This window comes from Puntigrus tetrazona, chromosome 7 (genome assembly GCF_018831695.1).
Source record: "Puntigrus tetrazona isolate hp1 chromosome 7, ASM1883169v1, whole genome shotgun sequence".
In the NCBI taxonomy this organism is placed as follows: domain Eukaryota; kingdom Metazoa; phylum Chordata; class Actinopteri; order Cypriniformes; family Cyprinidae; genus Puntigrus; species Puntigrus tetrazona.
The window spans coordinates 7,316,432-7,339,677 of NC_056705.1; the positions used below are offsets into that span (position 1 = coordinate 7,316,432).

General features: G+C 40.5%; 2 protein-coding genes across 3 annotated transcripts in view; both read left to right on the plus strand.

Annotated features, from left to right (window-relative positions):
• The window catches only part of LOC122348447 (phosphofurin acidic cluster sorting protein 1-like), a 50,584-nt gene extending 40,934 nt beyond the window's left edge, over positions 1-9,650 (plus strand). For both annotated transcript variants that reach the window (XM_043243890.1, XM_043243891.1), the window contains exons 14-24: positions 13-117; positions 812-918; positions 1,075-1,229; positions 2,030-2,140; positions 2,562-2,664; positions 2,736-2,778; positions 3,227-3,269; positions 3,362-3,500; positions 4,945-5,183; positions 5,881-6,000; positions 6,077-9,650. In XM_043243890.1, coding sequence (XP_043099825.1) covers positions 13-117; positions 812-918; positions 1,075-1,229; positions 2,030-2,140; positions 2,562-2,664; positions 2,736-2,778; positions 3,227-3,269; positions 3,362-3,500; positions 4,945-5,183; positions 5,881-6,000; positions 6,077-6,195 — 1,284 coding nt within the window. In that variant the 3' untranslated portion in view covers positions 6,196-9,650. The remainder of the gene's footprint in view (positions 1-12; positions 118-811; positions 919-1,074; positions 1,230-2,029; positions 2,141-2,561; positions 2,665-2,735; positions 2,779-3,226; positions 3,270-3,361; positions 3,501-4,944; positions 5,184-5,880; positions 6,001-6,076) is intronic.
• A 1,279-nt stretch (positions 9,651-10,929) lies between these two features.
• Positions 10,930-22,737, plus strand: LOC122348813 (kinesin light chain 2-like). Its single transcript, XM_043244681.1, has 14 exons — positions 10,930-11,254; positions 13,145-13,394; positions 14,294-14,597; positions 15,082-15,298; positions 15,396-15,585; positions 16,408-16,581; positions 17,538-17,637; positions 17,948-17,997; positions 18,411-18,478; positions 18,563-18,671; positions 18,779-18,928; positions 19,720-19,844; positions 19,947-20,004; positions 20,561-22,737. The coding sequence occupies exons 2-14, from the start codon at positions 13,167-13,169 to the stop codon at positions 20,642-20,644; spliced, it is 1,857 nt and encodes a 618-aa protein (XP_043100616.1). The 5' UTR covers positions 10,930-11,254; positions 13,145-13,166; the 3' UTR covers positions 20,645-22,737.
• Positions 22,738-23,246: the final 509 nt, after the last annotated feature.

Sequence of the window (23,246 nt, forward strand, 5' to 3'; positions counted from 1 at the left end):
GTGTGTATGCAGGTCCTCAGGAAGGCCGTCTATGATCAGTTGAATCTGATTCTGTTATCTGATGCTGCTCTTCCTGAAAGTCTCATCCTGATCAATGGCACAGACTGGCAAGGACAGGTACGTGTGTGTGTGTGTGTGTGTGTGTGTGTGTGTGTGTGTGTGTGTGTGTGTGTGTGTGTGTGTGTGTGTCTGTGTCTGTGTGTGTGTGTGTGTGTGTGTGTGTGTGTGTGTGTCTGTGTGTGTCTGTGTGTGTCTGTGTGTGTGTGTGTGTGTGTGTGTGTGTGTGTGTGTGTGTGTGTCCCCTAATGGCTGTGTCATGTATTTTTATCACAGCAAAGCGCTGTTCTTAGTGCAATGTGGGAATTTGACCATAATACACAACCTTAATGGATCTCTAAAATAGCCACAACTTGATATAAAAGATACCAATGTTCTGTAAAAAAATACATGTTTTAGTAATAATTAACACTATAAACAGTAATTAGTGTATTAGGGCAACTTTGGTCCTTTTTTAATTCATATTCATTGTATCTAATTAAGTAGCTTTTATGAAATATTATTGATTATGAGTGACTATGCTAAAAATGTCCTTTATTTCAGCTGAAGTTTCAGCCTCATCACTCCCATCTTCACATGATGCTTTAGAAATCATTCTGATATTCTGATTTGCTTCTCATCTTTCTGATTGTTATCAGTGTTGAAACGGTAGTGCTGCCCATGATGTATGTGTAGAATGCGATGGCTTTTATTTTAGCTCCGTCTGGTGAAGTCTGGTGAGTGTAAAGGCAGACTGTCCTGTGTGTGTTTGCAGTATGTCGCGGAGCAGCTTCAGGTTCAGAAGCACCCTGTGGTCTGTACGTGTTCAGGCGCTGAGATCCAGGCCGTTCTCTCGGCTCTGCTCACACGGATACAGAAATTGTAAGTTAGTGAGTCAAACGAGGATCTTGTGAGGAAAACACTCATCTGGAAGCGTGAGGTCCAGCATAGACTGATCTCACCTGTGTGTGTGTGTGTGTGTGTGTGTGTGTGTGTGTGTGTGTGTGTGTGTGTGTGTGTGTGTGTGTGTGTGCACAGCTGTAACTGTAACTCGTCGATGCCGCGGCCGGTGAAGGTGGCGGTGGTCGGCGGTCAGAGCTATCTGGGGTCAGTGCTGCAGTTCTTCGTCACTCAGCTGGCCAACAAGACCTCTGATTGGCTCAATCACCTCCGCTTCCTGGTCGTGCCTCTGGGTAAGAAAACACAACACTGATGAATGGACAGACAGACAGATAGATAGATAGACAAACGGATGGATGGATATGATTTGGATGGATGGATGGATATGATTTGGATGGATAGATAGGTGGATGGATAGATAGGTGGATGGATAGATATGATTTGGTTGGATGGATGGATGGATATGATTTGGATGGATAGATAGGTGGATGGATAGATAGGTGGATGGATAGATATGATTTGGTTGGATGGATGGATGGATGGATGGATGGATGGATGGATGGATGGATGGATAGATATGATTTGGATGGATGGATGGATGGATATGATTTGGATGGATAGATAGGTGGATGGATAGATAGGTGGATGGATAGATATGATTTGGTTGGATGGATGGATGGATGGATGGATGGATGGATGGATGGATGGATGGATAGATATGATTTGGTTGGATGGATGGATGGATGGATGGATAGATATGATTTGGTTGGATGGATGGATGGATGGATGGATGGATAGATATGATTTGGATGGATGGATAGGTGGATGGGTAGATATGATTTGGTTGGATGGATGGATGGATGGATGGATGGATGGATAGATAGGTGGATGATAGATATGATTTGGATGGATGGATGGATGGATAGATATGATTTGGATGGATGATAGATAGATAGATAGATAGATAGATAGATAGATAGATAGATGATGGATAGATATGATTTGGATGGATGGATGTTTCTTGATGTGGATATTCTTAGATGTTAATTTCTGTTTTTTCTGTTTGTATTTTTCTTTCTTTAAACTGGGTCAGGCTCTCATCCTGTTGCTAAGCACCTGGGTGCCCTTGACAACCGTTACAGTGCAGCCTTTCTAGACGGAGCCTGGAGAGACACATTCAACCGATCAGAACCACCGCAGATGGGTACACACACACACACAAACACACACACACAGACACACACACATACACACGCACACGCACGCACATACACGCACACACTCTAGAGCTGCACAATCAATCATTAAAAATATAGCTTCTGTCATCATTTACTCACCCTTGAGTAGTTCTAAATCTTTGCTCTGCCAAACACAAAGGAAGATTGGAAGATTTTTTTTTCCTTAATGGTGACCCAAAACAGTCTGGTTACAAACGCGTTTTCAAAATATCTTAATATCTTAATAACAAATAATGCTTGTTGATTGCGTTGTTTCTTGAAAATTGACAGTAAAACATTTATTCGGTGATTCAATCATTTGTTTAAGAGATTTGTTCAAAAACACTGATTTGTGTGCGTGTGTGTTTCTATTTGTGTGTGTGTGTGTGTGTGTGTGTGTGTGTGCAGACGCTGTGGACGTGGCGGCGCGTGTGACTCAGTACATCAGCGGAGCGGTCCTCACACACCAGCTGCCCATCGCTGAGGCCATGCTGACCTGCAAACACAGAACGTATGTGTCTCTTTACAGCTGCACTTCATTCACTGCTCTACACACACCTCACGCATCACTTCCTCTTACAGGAGAGACGAGGATTCCTACCAGAAATTCATTCCCTTCATCGGGGTGAGTACAAATTGCACCCATACGCATTTCTTCCTAGCAGTAATATTGCATTTTGCATAAATTAAAATACATTTGACTTAACAGTAAAATGTTGATTTAATTCATTTTAATGCAAACAGCACTCAAAGCATGTTACATAATATTCTATTATTACCTTATATATTTTTACTTATATATTTGGCAACATTTGTAATATATATATATATATATATATATATATATATATATATATATATATACATATATGTATGTATATGTGTATTTAATATTTATCTTATTAGATTTTTCTTCCCTTTTTATCTTTCTTTATATATTTATTGCAACCGCTCAAAGCACCATATATTGCTTATCATGTATTGTATCAGTCAAATGAAATGATATTTTTCGAGGGGTAATATTATGTCTGTGTGTTTCTCTTTGTTTCTGGTGATCTGTCGACGTTTCGCAGGTGGTGAAAGTGGGTTTGATTGAACCTGGCCAATCAGCAGCAGGTACGTGTTACCATAGAGACCGATGCTCTGAGTGCTGGTAACACCGTGAGCGTGATAGAGACGCTCACCGCGTGCCCCTCTCTGTTTCCCAGGCGACCCTGAAGAGGGCGTGGCTGTGAGTTTAGCCGTCCCCTCCACGTCCCCGCCCTCTCACGGCTCACCGGGCGGGCTGAAGGAGACGGCCACGCCCCCCTCGTCTCCGTCCATGGGCGGCGGTCTGGCGGTCCAGGGGTAAGTCTCAGTTAGCTAAACGCAGTTCACACAGCAAAAACCAGTCATTTTTTTCAAAACCGATATTTATCGATGGTTTGTTATTTGGCCGAGATACGACTATTTAAAATCTCTGAAGCTGTTCAAATGAAGTTCTTAGCAATGCATATGACTAATCAAAAATTAGGTTTTAATATATTTACGGTAGGAAATGTAGCAAATATCTTCATGGAACATTTTTGGCTAAAAAGAAAAAAAATCAACAATTTTGACCCATAAAATATATTTTTGACTACTGCTGCAAATATTCCCCAGTGACTTCAAACCGATTTTGTTAATAAAGATACTAAATAAAGCATCATTTTTGACTAATAAGACCGTTCTGTTTTTGCGTTAAATCCTAAAATTATTCAAACAATAACTGCTTGCGTGTAGCATCTTTTTGTTTTTAAAATGCAGCGGTTGCTTCTGATATATAGACATAGCAAATAACCAATAAATAAATTTGCTTAAAATAATAATGAATCTGAATCAGCCGTCGTCGGTGCATCACTGATACTAAATAAAAGGCCTCCGACTGGAAGTGTAACGTGGGCTGTCTTTCTCTATCGACTCTTTAAAAGGTAGATCTAGTCTTTCATAAAGGCCGAGGTCTGGTGACTCGAGGATCGGCTCAGGCTCTTTGTTGTGGGAATTTCTAGCGTCACAAGGTTTCACGGATGACTGGTTAATCCTGCCGGAGAAAGCAGGTCGTGCGGAATAAAGGAGCTGAGGCTGGTTTCAGCTGGTTTAGATCCAAGCTGGTCTACCTGCTCGGTTCCCAACATCTGGAAGTCCAGCGGACCGACTGTTAAACCCAGCTCAGACCTGTACAAACATTTAGTTGTATTTTTCTGCGGTTTTAGTGATTTGGCCTTTTAATATACACTTATAGATAATATTCACTATATGTTTATATTTAAAAAAATATTCAATTTATATATATATATATATATATATATATATATATATATATATATATAAATAAATAAATAATAAAATATATATAAATTTGTATTTGTTTTGTATTTAAAATATTATATATATATATATAAATTTTATTTGTTTTGTATTTAAATTATTTCTAATTATTATATTTAGCATTTATATATTTCAGTTTTGGGGGTGAAATCTGCAATTTCTACAAAGTCATTTCTCTTGATTTAATTCCAATTAGATTTTTATTTTATATATATATAGTTTAAATAAATTGACAAATAATATGACAAAGCAACATATATATATATATACATATATATATATATATATATATATATATATATATATATATATATATATATATATATATATATATGGAATAAAAAAATAAAAATTGGTTTAAATATAGTGTTATTATTATCTAGTTTAAATTTATTTTTTAATTGTTTATTTTAAGTTGTGTTGCGTTGCACCGTGTCTGTCTCAGGAGTCCCAGCATGCCTCACGGCGGGGACGCCATCGGTCTGCAGGTGGACTACTGGCTGGCGTCTCTGGCAGACAAGCGGCGCGAGGGCGAGAGGAGAGACACCGGCTGTAAGAACACCCTGAAGAGCGCCTTCTGGTCGCTGCAGGTCAGTCGTCTGCCAGGGGGAGGAGCCGGCGAGCCGCAGGCGCCCGTCAACACTATGGCCATGACCGTGGTCACCAAAGAGAAGAACAAGAAAGGTGAGCGTCTAGAAGATCCACGTTTGCTAAGAAATGCATGTCATTAGTAAATGATGTTTAATGTACTACAAATGATGTAAAATGTATTACACCAGTCCAATAATGAACATAAATCTAGTACAGTAGTAATAGTAGTAGTAGAATAAGAATATTTACAACTACATTGCAAAAATAAATAGCAGACAGAACGCAAATAAAAATTACTATATGTGAACAATATTATAAAAGCATATCATTTACAGAGGTTTACAAATGCACAGTTGTACACAGGTATATGAACGCTGAAAGAATCCTCTTACAATTTATTTAATCAAAAATACAGCAAAAATTGTGAAATATTATTAGGATTCAAAATAGCCGTTTTCTATTTTAATTTATTGTAAAAATTGTATTTAATTCTGTGATCAAAGCCGGGTTTTCAGTGTCAGAAATCGTTCTAATATGCTGATTTGTACATTTCCGATTATTATCGACGTTCGAAACGCTCGTGCTGCTTCGTATTTTTGTGGAAGGACTCTTTGATGAATAAACAGTTCAAAGGAACAGCGTTTACCAGAATTAGAAATACATTTGTCAAATTATAAATGTTTTTACGGTCATTTTCGATCAGTTTAATGCATCCCTGCTCCTTCAGAAACGTTATATACGAGTATAAAATTACGATATAAATAACGTCTCTCTCGCTTGCTTTGTGCAGTTCCCACTATTTTCCTGGGGAAGAAGCCGAAAGAGCGGGAGATGGACTCTAAGAGTCAGGTGATCGAGGGCATCAGCCGGCTCATCTGCTCCGCCAAACAGCAGCAGACCATCCTGAAAGGTACGGACCCCCGTCGCAGCCAGCTTTTTGGCGTCGGCTTGAGCAGAAAACCCCATGTCTCTTTTTCTTTTCTCAGTCACCATCGACGGATGCGAGTGGAACGACGTGAAGTTCTTCCAGCTGGCCGCTCAGTGGCCGACTCACGTCAAGTATCTCCCGGTGGGGTTGTTCGGCTACAGCAAGCCTCCCTCCTAGGCTTTCTCAGCCCCGCCCCTTCGACCCACAACCCATTGCACACCGCCGCCGCCACTTTCACAACGCTGGCCAATCGCAGTCGAGACGGGACTCTCGGTGGGCGGGGAGGTGGAGTTGAGGACGTTCCATTCGGCGGCTTCGATAGACTTTATCAGCGCTAGTCACTTTTATTTATCGAAAGGCCCCAGAGCCACATACGGGGGCCCAAGCACAAAATTTGGATACACCACCTGTCGAAGACTATTCAGCAGCATGACAAATCTCTCAACGACCCTCAACCGTAACCGATCCCTTCCGTCATTGACCTCCATAGCCAGCATCGACGAGAAATCCAGTTCAACCCTTGCTCAAATCTACCCCGTTGCTTAGCAACTACGGAAATTTTGGGAGGAACTGCGGTTGCCATGGTAGTTAAGATTCAAACGTGAAAAAAGCACTCGTGAAAATTCCGAAAATTAGCAAATTTCCCGGCAGAGGCGGAGTTAAATGCCAATTTAACATTGGAGGCGGAGCTACGAGGTGCCCATCGGCCAATCAAGGAGTGGTTTTCTAAAAATCATCTTTTTGCATAGATCGTTTCATCCTTCCGGTCGGTGACATCTATAATTGTGTCGTTGACCTCCGACCTGCATGTTTAACTAGTTTAAACTACATCACCCATAATGCACTGGCAAAGTTGACATTTAATGTTAGCTCAGCAGTGCTTAGCCTGAACACCCGGGAGGTTAGTAGTCCACATCGTTAATCTGTTAACTACAACAATATTAATTCAGATTTATATTAGCTTTTAAACACGCCATTATAGGTTATTTTAAAAAGTGACCTTTTAGCTTAAGTATGTAGCCCATCTACAGGTTTTATTTCATTTTTCACAAACCATCTCCAAAGATCTCTGGCCAATCAGAATGTAAACGTCACGGGACGGAGCGAGTCACTCAGCTTTTCGTTTCTAAAAGAGCGTGAAGGCCGCACGAGGTTAGAGGTCGAAACCTACGCCAGCAAAATTGGGTGAAGATGTCGTTTTACCGCTTGTTCGCATCTTTACACGTGGAACCCGGTTTGGGGAGAACTTCAAGGGTTTCACCTTCATCGGCCGTCAGATGCTACGCACTATGCACTCGCCTTCATTTCTTCATATCTTCGTCCAAAGCACAAGAAACCACCAGCTCCTCAAACAGAATCCCCAATTAAAACACGATTCACAAACACTACCTTCACGCAAAGCGAAAAAAAAACCGTTCCGGTGCAAATATCTAAACCTTCTTACTCGAGAAGACTTAAGAGGCGCTTCATTTTGGTCATTTCTCATAACACAGTGCTTGCTCTCTTAAAACGTTGGACTCCATCTCGATTTAAGAAGGTTTAGCTATTTGAAAATACTAGAAAAACGCGATAAAATAACATATTAGATTAGATTTTTTTTTCCGTGCGGTGCAGCTGTGAACAAAACGTCTGAAGCCACAACATCCCTTTATTTTGCAGCTGGAGCTCGCTACGTTACTGCTAACGGCAGCTTGCGCGGAAACACCGTGGTTTTCTTGCGTCTAGAACTTTTGTGCGATGTTCTTGTGAGTGGTAGGTAACGCAACTAACGAAACGTCGCTGAAATGTGGTTTTAAAATTATAAACTATCTATGAAATGGTGTCGTGCCGCAGTGAGAGTGAAGCCGGTGTGTAGTGCGCGTGCGCGTGCGCGCGCGTGTGTGTGTGTGTGTGTGTGTTGTGGACAGTAGTGCTCACTGGTTATCCGTGGTGTTAACTGTACGTTCTTCAAGGCACAAGATCCGGCGACTTTCCACCCGAGCCGACTTTTATCCATCGCAGATGAATTATTAATATACAACGATTGTCACGTAATTAATCCTAACATTATCATCAGTTTACTTTTTTTAAACGGAAAGAGCGAATCTCACAGGAAAGAGTCGCATTGCACCACAAAACTCAGCCAAATTTCCAATTTCCAATGCAAACATTAGCATATTTCAGTCTTTTTACTCGCATTGTTATTATTATATGTTTTTTTTGAGCTGATGCATGGCCTGGATGTGAGATTCGCCCTAAATCTTTCTAATCGGAGTCATTTTTGAAGGTTTTCTGTGCTTAAGAGTATTAAGAAAAAGTGTTAAAGTCACGACGGGTCAGCTCGATTTTTATTTGTTCCTGCTTCTTACAGAAATGTTCAGCAATAGTTTTGAAGCGTGAGTATCTTTACTTTTGTGTACATGAAATGCATCTCTCCTTTTTTTGCCCGTATTTCTTAAAAAAAGAGTTAGTACCGCACTATTAAACAAATATCCACACGTGAATAATCTGTTTTTATATAGCTTTTTAAATTGCGTTTTTTATTTTAAGAATATTTTGCGATTTAAGTCCTACAAGGCTCACAGAAAGATGCACGTGTCATGTGATATCAGGAAGGCTTTGATCGTTAATGATTTAGAGGGTCTGCACGCTCAGAAACCTTCTAGAAAAGCCCCCCAGATGTTGAGCGTATGAAGAGGAAAAACCCACGCTGAATATCGTTTCAAACCAATTAAAATGTCTGTACCGTTGTTACACTCGCTGTCCGTGTTTTAAGCTTGCATGATGAGCAAACGCGCAAAAAAACTTGAGGCGAACTTCAAAAAAAAAAAACAATAAAAGGCAACTATTTCGGAGTCAATTTTTTACATGGATATGTATTGAATGGAGAAAAGGAGGGGCAAACAAAAAAAAGAGTGTCACTGCCAAAGAGTGTCAGCTGTTACATTTACTTTGTGTTTTTGTATGTGCGGAAAACGTTTTTCAGTATTTATGGAGCAGAATGGGAACGAAAAGTACCGTATTTCCAATCGATTCATTTCAATATGAAAAGAAAGCGACTTTCGGTGACTCGAGCGCGGGCCGTCTCTCTGTGCGCGTGCCCGTGTGTCTTTGCCTGTCCGCGTGCACCCGTGTTGACTCGTCACGCGAAAGTACGACGCGAAGCGGATTCGAGCGCTCCGATTGGTCGACCAATTATCCCGGCGGCCAATCGGGAGCGGCGCTCCTCCGCTTCCAACGTTTTTTTTGTTTTTGTTTTTTTGTCGACGTTAATCCGTTCGAGAGACAAAATGCCTGAACTCCACAAGCTCCGGATCGAAAGCGTGCCGCGCGAAGCGAATCGTTCGCGTGATATTTAGAGAGCGAGAGCCGAGCTCGTGGACCCGAGGAGTATTTTTGCACACATGCGTTCGTTATCTTTTAGCAGTCTTCGGCTCTTCGCCTTTATGCCTTTAGACAAAAACGCTTGTACATATCCAAAGTGCTTGTAATATGAACTCGTGTTCCTTTATCGTGTGTTATTTTTTTATTTGACATGTTTTTGTAGTACTGCTTTTTCATAATTGAGTTGTCAATCGATAGATGTGGTATGGACAGTGGAAGTGTTACTTGTATTCTTTTTTTATTTAATAAACACCTGATTTGTAAACTTTCTCGTGTGGTTTGTGGATTTTTAGCACAATAAAATAAGCTATTTATCAGTATTGCTCTGCCTTAGATATATTAATATACAGACTGCCTATTTTCTGATAGATTTAAGCCGGCTACTTGTCCCATAATTGTCATAAAATGTCCCATAATTATGTGAATATAGTAAAAATTCGATCAATATGCATTTCCGTAATTGCATAGTTGATTTTTTTATTGCTTCATTTAAAAACAATTGCCAATTTTCTCTCTATTTCATTTGCATTCTATATAAAAACACGTCGGTGTTATAAAAACAAACCCCTCGGTAAAAGGTTTACGACAGAAAAAGGACTACAACTGTAAACATGGACAGACGCAAATGGATAAAAGTTGCATAAAACGCAACACTTAAATATATTTCGGATCTATATGTCTCTGTATATTCATCTTCCCCAGCTGAGGAATCACCCTAATAAAACAAATGTTTTATATTACATCTGTTTTACAAATTAAGGTAAAAGAAAATAAAATTTTTGCTTCATTTCGTTGAGATCTTAGAGGTAACGGTTTTTGCAGGAGGTATCCTGGATTGGTTTTTATCTCTCCATATTTTAAGAAACAGTACATTTTCACTATTATCCCAGAAATACGGTGTTACATATAAGATCGTGTGAATGTTACATAAACAAACCCCTCGGTTAAACCCTTAAGAATATAGTTAAAACAGTAAAAATTGTTTTGTGCGTGTTCTGCTAAAATATGTATTTTTTACAAAGCAAAATGTATTGCGTTTAAAATCTACAGACACAAATGGATAAGTCTTAAATGTGTATTTTAGATATTTTCTCTCCACTAGTATGAAAGACAAGCAGCCCGAAATATGTCTTTGTATTTTCATCTTCCGAGTTAATTAACCATTGCGTTTTACGCGTTACTGCAATTTAAAATGAAATGAAATATACATTTCATGAATCTCTTGGTTCGTTTTGTTGAGATGTTGGAGGTTTCTGTATTCGTCTTTATCATATAAACAAACACTTCTGTAAAAAAAAATGGTATTTGCTGCATCCATCCAAAAAAGCGGTATACTGTAGTGTACTGTAATTGGATTCTACAGACACGAAATAGATAAAGTGTGTATTTTAGATGTTCTCTTTCCACTGGTGTCAAAGAAGACGTGGTTTAAAAGCCAAGTAACCCAAAAAGTCCGAACGCAGCCCGAAATATTAGCATAGCGCGTGCGCGTGCGCGCGCCCGGAGGGAGGGGGGTTGGGGCGGGTGTAGTGATGTCAGCGCGCAGGGCTTTGGATTCTGGGAGCACAAACACACACATCAGCCATTTTCAGTCTGCTGTGGTCATCCTCCCTCGCTCCAGCTCAGAGATCCGCCGACTGTCGCGCTGAAAGGGACGAGAAGGATGGACGAGGCGAAAGCGGGCGATCGCGCGCACGGGCGTTTGTTCTGAGACCAAAAAAAGAAGCGCAGCGCCGACGCGCCGCCGGGGATTCGACCGACATCGTTTCACTGGAGCGGCTCTGGGATCCCGGACGGGTCTGAATCCGCAACGTCGCGTTGTTTTTTTCACGCTCGGGTCGAAGAGAAGCCCGGCGCGAGCGGATTATTAAAGGTACTTCTCTCGCACGCGATGCAAAAAGATGAGCTGCGCTTTCGCGTTTATCGCGCGGCGATCAAACAATGGGATGCTCGCGCGACTGCTTGCTGACCCGAGGGACCGAGTTTAGCCAAAGCGAGCTAAAAACAATAGCTGTGAAATGCTGTGATGGAAAATAATTGGTTATAATTTTTGACAGCGCGAACCGGATGGTGTCCCGACTTATTTATGATGCATTATTTATGTCTTCATCTTGGATGTCAGCGATGGTGCATTGGACATCTACGGGGTTATCGATCAAACGCGCGTGATCCGTTCTCGAGCGTTGTATCGTGAGAGAGGGCTAAATGCGGTTCGCGGGTTTTCGGGGTCGGCGGCGGGTTCGCTGTGTTTCACGTCGAGCGCGGGGCTGCGAGGATGTTGTGGTCGTCCGGAGGAGTTCGCGCGTGCTCGTGCCGTCCTGCGGGTCACCTTGATGGCTTTTCCCAGGTTTTCTCCCGATGCTTCCGGGCGGCTGTCAGTCACGCGCACCGAGCTGGTGGAGGGTTAGGGCGATCAGAGGGCGGCTCGCGGGCCGATCGGGTGTGTTTGTAAGCCGCGCGTCTCGTGGTTTGATGCGGGACCGTCGCTCTTTCTCTCCGCCGGTGCTGCATTGCAGTCAATAGGCGTGATGAGGGAGGAGCGGCGCCTCTGCTGGACGCAGGTGGAAGTGCAGCTGATGGAGGTCGCGTCTGAAATGTCACGGTATCATATTAGGCACTGCAGCAGGCGAGGTTTATGCGTGCTGGGCATGCTTTAGTGCTTGCTTTATTAATAATTGAGGTGCCGTGGGTCCTGATGGCTGCCGCTGTTGTTCATCACTTCGGGTGTTTCTGGGCGCAGGAGCAGGACTCTTTGTCAGCACTTGTCACCGTGTTGCCAGATTGGCTGTTTTTGGGTGTAAGGTGCGGTGATGGATCATGATGCACTTCAGGGTCTAAAGGGGTCATTAGGACAAAAGTCACCTTTGCTGTATCAACTAATATCAGCATACTGTTATTTATTTTATTAAATTTTTTTACGTTTATCATAAAATTTTTGTTGTTGCTAATTTGCTAATTTAACCAAGTTTAATGTTTCGTTTTTTTTCTTTGTTAGCTTTTATTTTTATTGAGTGCTTTTGTCGCTTGTTTTTGTTATTTGTATTTTATTATTTTAAAATGTATGATTTTATATATTTATAAATATTGTTTATGTATTTTTTTATTTAGTTATTTCAATTATTTTTGTGTTGTGCTATTTAGAATGTCTATATAGTGTTTATAAATGTTTTTATTTCAATTTTAGTTATTTTTAATACATCGGTTTAGACTAAATGACGATGGGAAGGCAACTAGAATTCTTTAATAAAAATACTTTATATTATATTTAAAGAATTTTATTTAGTTTTTATTGGAGTAACAACATTTTATGGTATTTTTAAAAAAATTAAGGTTTACAAATTGTTTTATTTATTAATTTACTTATTTTGTTCTTTTTAAGTAGGTCTGTATAGTTTTTATCTGAGCTGTTTTACTTTAATAATAATAATAATAATAATAAAAACTAAATAAAAATGAGAAATTTGCTTTGGCAACTAGCTAAACTTAAAAAAACGTTTAAGTTGTTTATTTATTTATTTTTGCAATCAATGTTTAGTCTGTTCTATTTCAGGTAACAGCATAATGGTTTTTAGTTGACAATTGCTATTTGTTTGTTTCTTTTAATTCTATTCGATATTATTTTAATTCTTTTAAGCTTATTTATTTCAGTTTTAGTTACTTTTAGCGCATCAAGTTTCAGCTAAATAAAATAAACGGAGATGAACTTAGCAACTTGTATTGCATTTCCTGTTGGCCTGATCCGATGTCTGTAATGCGTCCTCAGCGAGCGGCGTGCCCCGCGGGTGATGTCCACCATGGTGTACCCTCGAGAAGAGGCGCTGGAGCGTCTGACGCAGGACGAGATCGTGCTCAACACCAAAGCGGTGATGCAGGGCTTGGAGACTCTGCGAGGGGAACACGCTCAGCTCCTCAACTCCATCCTGGACTGCGCTCAGCCGCCCGTCGCTCAGGAGAAATCCAGCCTGCTCCGCAAGAGCCTGGAGGACATCGAGCTGGGGCTGGGAGAGGCGCAGGTATCTCTAACCCATCGTCTGGATTAGTTCGGCTGCTGCTTGGAGACTAGATTCTGCATTTCTGTGCAAAAACTGTAGTTTGTGGTTAAAAAAAAAAAAAGGCATTGGAAGTTAATTTTTTTATTATTATATTATTATATTTTATTATATTTTATTGTTATTGCTAGGCCAGAATGTTAGCAGCACAAGCATTAAAAAAATTAAATAATAATATGGTTTTATTTATTTGTTTTAATACCTGTCTAGTCAGGCCAGTAGTTTTTCAATAAAATAAAAATAAAATAATTTTAAGAATTTAAATGTTTTTTTAACCCAGTCTTCCTGACTTAAATCAGTTGCATATTTCATACATGTTATGCTCATGAAAATGGTACGTCTTTAACAAACCAATGCTCAAACGTTTGGAGAAAGTACGATTAAAACAAAAATAATAATAATACGACATAATAGCAGTGGCGGTAAAATTGTGTAATATTATTTAAATTTAAGATGACCGTTTTCTATAGGATTATAGAGTAAAACGTAATTTATTCTTGTGATCAAATCTGAATTTTTTATTGTAGTTCGCGGAGACCTTGAGAAATCATTGTAATATTCTGATTATTGCTGTTGAAAGTCGTTGTACTGCTGAATATTTTTGCGGAACCAAATACAAGAAGTCGGTAAAACAAGATTTCTTCGTCTTTAACATTACAACAACTGTCTTTACGGTCACTTTTGATTATTTTAAAGGGTCTCTACCGAATAAAAAAGTATGCATTTCTAGGACGGTCTCAGGAGGTTGTGTCCGTCAGCGGGTCCCAGCACCGGTCCCAGAGGCACTCCGGAGTCTCTCCTAAAGAGCCGGCCTGAACCAGACGTGTTCAAGTGGTGGCTGAGTTTTGACCTTCTGCCCTCAGGTGATCATCGCCCTGTCGGGTCACCTGAGCGCGGTGGAGTCGGAGAAGCAGAAGCTGCGAGCTCAGGTGCGTCGCCTCTGTCAGGAGAACCAGTGGCTGCGGGACGAGCTGGCCGGCACCCAGCACAAGCTGCAGAAGAGCGAGCAGAGCGTCGCACAGCTGGAGGAGGAGAAGAAACACCTGGAGTTCATGAACCAGATCCGCAAGCTGGATGAAGACGCCTCGCCCTCCGAGGAGAAGGCCGGGGAGAAGGAGAAGGACAACCTGGACGACCTGTTTCCAAACGACGACGACCAGGGACCAGGTGAGAGACCCGCGTGAAACATTCATCTTCTTCTGTATTATATATATTATAATTTAGTACGTATTTTATATTGTTTGCATAATGCCATATTTGATGCAGGCTTTTATGGCTCATATAATCTGATACGGTGAGAATATGAAGAAAAAACCTCAGACGATGCACAAATATGCAATTTGGTACAGATATTTATATGACAAGAAATATAAAATACTGGTCTAAATTATAAAACTATTAAAGTGTGTTTGTATATATACACATTCATATATATGTGTGTGTGTGTGTGTGTGTGTGTGTGTGTATATAATGTGTGTGTATATATATATATATGTGTATGTGTGTGTGTGTGTGTGTATATAATATGTGTGTGTGTATATATATAATGTGTGTGTGTATATGTGTGTGTATTGATCATTTAGAGGCATATCATACATCACGTGTCAGATATTTGAAGGTCAGCTCGTCTCTTTGTCTCTTTGGTGTTCAGCTCAGCCCAGCGGTGAAGCGGCGGCGCAGCAGGGAGGTTATGAGATCCCGGCCCGTCTGAGAACGCTTCATAACCTGGTGATCCAGTACGCCTCTCAGGGCCGCTACGAGGTGGCCGTGCCGCTCTGCAAGCAGGCTCTGGAGGACCTGGAGAAAACCTCCGGACACGACCACCCAGACGTGGCCACCATGCTCAACATCCTCGCCCTGGTCTACAGGTCAGACAGCAGCCTTTCATTGAGTCTAAAATAATAATCATTAGTGGAATTAGGAGAAATTGTAAAACCCCATCCTGATTCCCGCGTCTGGTTCCAGGGATCAGAACAAGTACAAAGAGGCGGCTCACCTGCTGAACGACGCTCTGGCCATCAGAGAGAAGACTCTGGGGAAAGATCACCCCGCCGTGGCCGCGACCCTCAACAACCTGGCCGTGCTGTACGGCAAGCGAGGGAAACACAAGGAGGCCGAACCGCTCTGCAAGAGAGCGCTGGAGATCCGGGAGAAGGTGGAGAGCGTTCGTTATGTGACAATACAAACCGGACACTTTTTAGAAAACACGCTCGCTTTTCAACTCCCCTAGAGTTAAACAGTAGAGTTTTACCGTTTTCGAATCCATTCAGCCGATCTCCGGCGGGCTGACTATAGCACTTTTAGCTTAGCTTAGCATAGATCATTGAATCGGATTAGACCGTTAGCATCACACTCAAAAATGATATTTTTACATTTAAATGGCCTCTTCTGTAGTTACGTTGTGTACTAAGACAGATGGAAAATGACAAGTTTTCTAGGCTGATGTGGCTAGAAGCTACTTTCGTTATCTTAGCTTTCATGCCAGAAATCATTAGGATGTTGGTTAAAGATCGTGTACCGTGAAGATATTTTGTAAATTTCCTACCGGAAATTTTTTTTAGTAGTAGTATCCAACCCTGGATCACAAGCCCGGTTCACGAGGATAAATGTGAAATTAAGATCTATGCATAATCTGAAAGCTATAAATAACTAAAGATAGACCTGAGAGGGCAAAAATATCTAAATATGGAATAAAGCTCTCCAAAGGAAGTTCTCGGCAATGCATTGATACTCAATATTACAACACGCATTAATCAGGAAATGTGCAAAATATCTAAATGAACGTGATTTTTGGCATAAAAGAAAACGGACCCGTGCTGCTTAAGACTGCTTTTGTGCTGCAGGGTCACGGATGCATTGTCCTTTAAAGACGATTTTATCACTGTTTTCCTGCGCCCCTTGGATTGCAGGTTTTCAGACGGTTGCGTCTCGTCCTCGTGACCGGTCCGGGCTCACACGTGTTCATGTGTGTTTGCAGGTTCTGGGTAAGTTCCACCCCGACGTGGCGAAGCAGCTCAATAATCTGGCCCTGCTCTGTCAGAATCAGGGCAAGTATGAGGAAGTGGAGTATTATTACCGCAGGGCGCTCGAGATCTACGAGAACAAGCTGGGCGCAGACGACCCTAATGTGGCCAAGACCAAAAACAACCTGGTGAGGACCGCTCCGCTCCGCTCGTCTTCTGTGCTCAGCATCGCTTGCTTAACTTAGTCTTTTCAAAATTGCTTGTAAAGGAGTTTTCATGCCGTATCGGCACCGAATCTTTCAGTCTTTCAGAGCGGTTTGTTGTAGGCTAGGCATTTTTGAGCAGAAACATATTTCCTAATGTGAGCTTATAATTTAGAAAATGTAGAAAAAAAAATTTCTATTATGATTTTAGACTTTCTTAAATATTTAATAAATATGATTTATTTGTCTACATGTACTTATATTAATAATTAAGCAATATGACACCAGTTCAATAAACAGGCAATAAATGTATTTTTTAATATAAAATATATGAAAATTAAAAAATTATAAAATAAAATATAAAATAAAAATTATTAATAACTAATTTTATTTTTTGTCTTTTTTTATTTAATCTGAATTTGTAATTTTAACACGTTGTTTTTTTAAATATTATAATATTTATTTTGCTTTGATTCGTGAATGTATGCGTGGCCATTTTCTTATTTAAGCTCAATAGCTTAAAGGGGCGTGTCTTTCTAAAGACGCCGACTGCTGTGATTAGCTAAAATTTTTGCATATGAAACAAGTGTTATACATGGACATTATAATTATATTATTCTAATATTTATTTTGCTATGATTCGTGAATGTATGCGTGGCCATTTTCTTATTTAAGCTCAATAGCTTAAAGGGGCGTGTCTTTCTAAAGACGCCGACTGCTGTGATTGGCTAAAATCTTTGCATATGAAACAAGTGGACCAGGCATGATTTTCAGATCTAATCTCGTATATTATCATGCCCTGAATGTGTCCCGCTCTCGTGTTTATCCGCGAAAGTGAATGTCCAAGGTCAATACGGATCCTCCTGGTGAACGTTTAGATCTGAAAACCTCGCGGGCATTGTTCTGTCTGGAGCTGGCTGATGGTTGTGTTTCCTCCACAGGCCACGTGTTACCTGAAACAGGGCAAGTTCAAAGACGCAGAGACGCTTTACAAGGAGATCCTGACCCGCGCACATGAGAAGGAGTTCGGATCTGTCAACAGTGTGTATCTATCATTACGCTAATCTCATATATATGTGTGATTTTTATTATTTTTTTGTTTTGTCAGGATGATATATTTGAGCTTTCAGAGGTTTTGTCTAATCCATCTGTTGTGACATGACGGCCTTTTAAGCCAATCAGACGCTTACAGGACTACGATCAAGCATCCACCTGCTCTTTCTGAAAGCTTCAGCGAGATGATTATAGTTAAAAGAAGAGCCGCTAGTCTGATGCCATGCACTGAAATTTACTAGAAAAAATTATGATATTCAATTAAGCGCAACAAAATGCCTTATTTTTTTCTCCTCAGATGATAACAAACCAATCTGGATGCATGCAGAGGAAAGAGAAGAAAGCAAGGTATTATAAGCTTTAAATTATATTTACATGAATGGAAAAAAAGTGAATTAAATTCCTGTAAAAAAAATAAAAATAAATAAGAAAAAAATATATATATATATATATGTGTGTTTTTATAGAATTTAATTCCAATTTTATAACATTCAAATACAAAACTTATTTTAAATTGTAATGTTTTACAATATCACTGTTTTTACTGTATTTCTGAGCTTTGGTGATCAAAAAAAATTACGTATATAAAAATGATGTTTATGTTCATAAACATATATTAATTATATTTAATCTAAGTGACAAATAAAAAAAAAAAACTATTACATTTATTTCATCAATACAACAATTCAGACTGATTCTCGTTTGTCATTTATTTATTTATTTTGCCAGGTTTCATATACATTTTTTTTTCTCATTTCCAGGGTAAGAGGAAGGACTCGGGTCCGTACGGCGAATACGGCAGCTGGTACAAAGCCTGTAAAGTGGACAGGTGAGTGTGCACGTGTGCCCCGGGGGATTGTGGGTAGCAAAGTGTGAAGCGCTCGGTGATTTCCTGTCCGTTTCTCTCGAGCAGCCCCACTGTTAACACCACGCTGAAGAGCCTGGGGGCTCTGTACCGCCGCCAGGGCAAGCTGGAGGCCGCCGAGACGCTAGAGGAATGTGCCACGAAAAACCGCAAACAGGTACCTGATGCTCGGCCTGCAAAATCTCCAGGTCGACTTCCCGTGCAGGAAGAGACTTCTCCGCTGTACCTTGCTCTAGAAGTAACAGCGTCTCTTGTGTCCGTCAGGGCATCGATGCCATCAATCAGAGTAAGGTGGTGGAGCTGCTGAAGGATGGAGGCTGCGCTGGAGGAGACCGCCGTCAGAGTCGGGATGGGGCGAACGGCCCCGGAGGGCCCCGGGGGGACTGTGACGGAGACGAGGCCGAGTGGAGCGGGGTCAGTGGGGCCCCCAGAGCCATAGTTTTGGTCGCTTGTATGCTTGAGTATCACGGCCCTTAGAAAGAGCTGATCTGTGTGTATATGACCGCAGCGTTTCTGTTAAAAATCGAGGCGTTTTAATGAAGAAACCGAGTCACCTACATCTTTGATAGCAGATAAATATCACTTTTTCATTTTCGGGTGAACTATCGCTTTAAATGAACTGACTTCGTTGTGAATATAATCTAAAATGAGATTTATTTCTGTGTCGCGAGGCTGAATTTTTCAGCATCTCCCACAAGATCATCGTTGAAACCCGAGAAACATTTCTGATTATTATTAAAAACCCTTGCGCTGCTTCACTTTTTGCGTAAACCATTTTTTTCAGTATTCTCGGTTAAATATTAGTTGAAAAGAACAGCATTTCTATTTATATTTTGTAACATTTGGAAACTTTTACTGACACTTTAGAGTCAATTTAATGCATCGTTGCTGAATAAAAGTATTATTATTATTATTATTATTATTATCATTTAATTTCCCTAAACGTTGTAATAGCAGTGTATCACAGCTTCCACAGATATTCGGCAGCACAAGAAATGCTTTTTGAGCAGCAAATGAGAATATTGAGCATGTGACACTAAAGTAATGATGCTGAAAATCCAGCTCGATATGAATGATATTTTTAGTTGCTTTAAATTGTAAAAATATTTCACAATTTTCTTATTTTTTTAAATAAAATTAATGCATCTCCGGCGAACAAAAGAGAACGTATAAAACATAAAAAGTGTGGTGTGTTCTGGGCCCAGGACGGCAGCGGCGGCCTGCGGAGGAGCGGCTCGTTCGGGAAGATCCGTGAAGCGCTGCGGCGCAGCAGTGAGATGCTGGTGAAGAAGCTGCAGGGCAGCGGCCCTCAGGAGCCACGCAACCCCGGGTGAGAGTCCAGCACAGCACCCTCCGGCTCCTCCACAGAACAAACCCATCACGATTAGACGCGATTAGATGCTGTAACTCCTGATTTTGTTTGTTTCCAAAGGATGAAGAGGGCGAGCTCCTTAAATTTCCTCAACAAGAGCGCAGAAGAAACCTCACAGGTGTGTATAATAGACTTTCTGAAGGTGTCGTTGATGCCGAAAATTCAGATTTGATCACAGGAATGAATTGCATTTTAAAATATTCGCGTAGAATTTTTTTTTTTACTGTATTTTTGATCAAATAAATTCTTAGAATTAACTAGTTTACTTGAAAAATGTATTTTTCACATTAAGCATTAAAGCGCATTGCGCGCACAGTCTGAAATTTTCGTTAAACTTATATAAATTAAATTAAATTTTCGTTAAAAACGAAAACGACCTCACAGTCACGTTTACACACTGCCTCCAAAACTTTCGTCCGCCATTTAAAAAAAATTTTAAATAATAAAAATCACACCAGATTCAATTTTTCCGGTGTTTTCGCATTTGTAGCAAACATTTTGATCGGAAAGGATATACAAAAATGCATACAAAGGCGTTAAGGCTTTTATCTTATGCTTATTTCAGATCTTGTTTCCATTCGATTTTCACTCTTTCTCCGTGTAGCGTTTGAAATCGTGTTTTTCAGCGGTGTCGTGTCGCGTGGTAACCGTTCGCTGTGGTTTTGTGTCCTCAGGAGTCTAACAGCGGTCTGTCAGAGTCCAGAGGACTGAGCGCTAGCAATGTGGACCTGACCAGACGCAGCTCTCTGATCAGTTAGAAAAGACGTCTGGAGGCGGAAGAGGAGCCGAACGGAGAGGCTGTTTGCTACCTACTTGAATCGAAAATGTCATTAAACGATCCTCATCCCAAACGATTTCCTAAGAAAAAGATCTTAAAAGCAAAAACATGTCTTTTTAGTTTCACATCGCTTGCGAAATTCCGGGCTTCATCTCTCCGCTTCGCCCGATCAAACGCAACGTAGCACGCTAACACATCGTGAAATGACATCGTAGCATGGCGTCAAAATCGCGTAGTTTAGCATACAACGACCGAGTTATCGATGCGTACGTTTGCCATTTAGAAAACATTAAAGTTCGTGTATATATCGTAGATGCACAGACGCTGCGAACGCTAACGACTTCCACGACCTCACCGAGTCGAAACGGTGCGACGAAACTACTGCGAATGCACTCACGAGAAATACGAGCGTTAGCGAAGGAGTCGAAATTCGAGAGCGCCGACCGGTACGACCTCACGTTCGCCTTTCTGAGTTTGATGTATATAATGATTTAAATTATTTAAGGTCTTTTCGTTTCACAAGTGTTTGGTTTACACCGTAGCCGGGGGTCTGTCCCGGAGTGACTGGGAATCGCGTTAAACGGTACGATGAAGGATTTCCGCTTTTTACGATTTAAAGCCGATTCGAGGTAGAGCTCTTATTTATTAGCGAATCTAGATTCGAGGTCATTTTTATCTCATTGCAAGTCAAGCTCGAGCTCTGTCAAAAAAATAAAATAATAAATCGGATGAGTCGGTGGAAAAACCAAAACCTATATAACTGGAATTTTCCATCAATACAAAATGTGACGTGTTTTTCATTTTACGATTTTTTTTTCAGCCGTTAGAATATAAAGATGTGGCTAAAGCAGACACATCCTATTGTTTTTCTTTTATCTTTTCATGTTGCATACAGATGTCTTGGTGTACTTGTATGTGAACGTTTTTCTTGAACGATGAATGTGTTTGATTTTGGGTTTATTTGAATGATTTTTGTTTTTCTTACGATCGTCGGAAGCGAGTGCAGACAAAGCTAGCTTCGGGAACCAGCCACACAAAGGGGCGAATCTCATAAATCGGTCATATTTCACCTCAAATCATATGCAGTCACATTTTCAAAAAAAGAAAACGTTGTTGCTTGTAGTGTTGCATTACTTTCATTAGTTAAGCACATTTTTTCCTCTGATTTCTAATTACTAAAACGGTATATATGCCCCTCTCGATATTGCTATACGTTAAAATCCCAAAAATAAAGAGCACGACAAGTTAAAATTAATAATTCGTCATTGAAATGTAATTTATTTGACATTGTGCAGTAATTTGGTACGTTACAGTATTACACTGTTGACAGTTTAGGGGTTTAAATTAGTTTAATTAATGTCACGAGGCTAAACGTTTCCATAAAATACTCTTAATTCTATAGAATTCTCCAACTTCGCAATCGTCGGTTTTGCGGTGAAATATGACGAGCTTGTTCGTTTGTGGGATTTTCTCAAACGGAATGTATCGCGAAAATGTGTTCAACGCTGATGATTACGTTTCGTTAAGATGAACAAAAAGAATTGCTCTAGAAAGTGCTGAAGCGAAGACAGAAAAAGGTTTTAAAAGTCGCAATCGGGGCGATATTTACGAATGTCACTATTGATTGTAAAATACAGATTTTGACTCACGACCACACACACACACACACACACACACACACACACACACACTTGTGTATCCTCATGCTAGCACAGACAGGTGTGTAGTTTGTAATAATGCTGTGTTTACATCTCACTTATGAATGTGACCCACCTCTGGCCGTTTTGTTCGTCGTGTTTTCTGATGATTTGTGATGCCTTCCTCTCGCCACACGACCGTTATAAACGGCGGTTAGACTGCGCCGCCCTTCCGCACTGATCTCAGAACAGCGCCCCCTGTCCCGCTCTGAAAGCGTAGCGCCGGTAGCGTCCCGGAGCGGCGGTGAAGAGACGCGTCTAGCCGCTCTGCAGAATGTAGTCCTTTTCCTCGGAGATGCGTTTCACCTGTGAACGGGGCCAACCTCCTGTACGTTTTAACAAAAGGTTCGGAATAAACTCTGCTTTTCAAACCAAATGAATGTGTGTGTGTCATTTATTATATAGACTTGACGTCCAAACCAGTCTATCTATCTATCTGTCTATCTATCTCTGTCATTCTATGTCTATCTATATATCTTTCTAGTATTGATCTATGATATATAAAAATGTCTATCATCCTGCCCGTCTATCATTCAATCTGTCGTTCTATGTCTATATATCTATTTGTATCATTATCTATCATCCTGCCTATCTGTCATTCTGTCTGTCATTCCATTTATACATCTATCTATCTAAATCTGTCTGTCTATGTCTCAATGCCATCCATCAGCTATCTGTCTATCATCCTGCCTATCCATCCACACATCCATCCATCCATCCATCCATCTGTGTCTGTCATTCCATCTATACATCTATCTATCTATATCTATGTCTCAATGTCATCCATCATATCTCTCTCTCTCTCTCATCCTGCCTATCTGTTATTCGTTCTATCCGTCATTCTATGTCTATATCTCCATCTATTGGTATCAGTGTCTATCAATC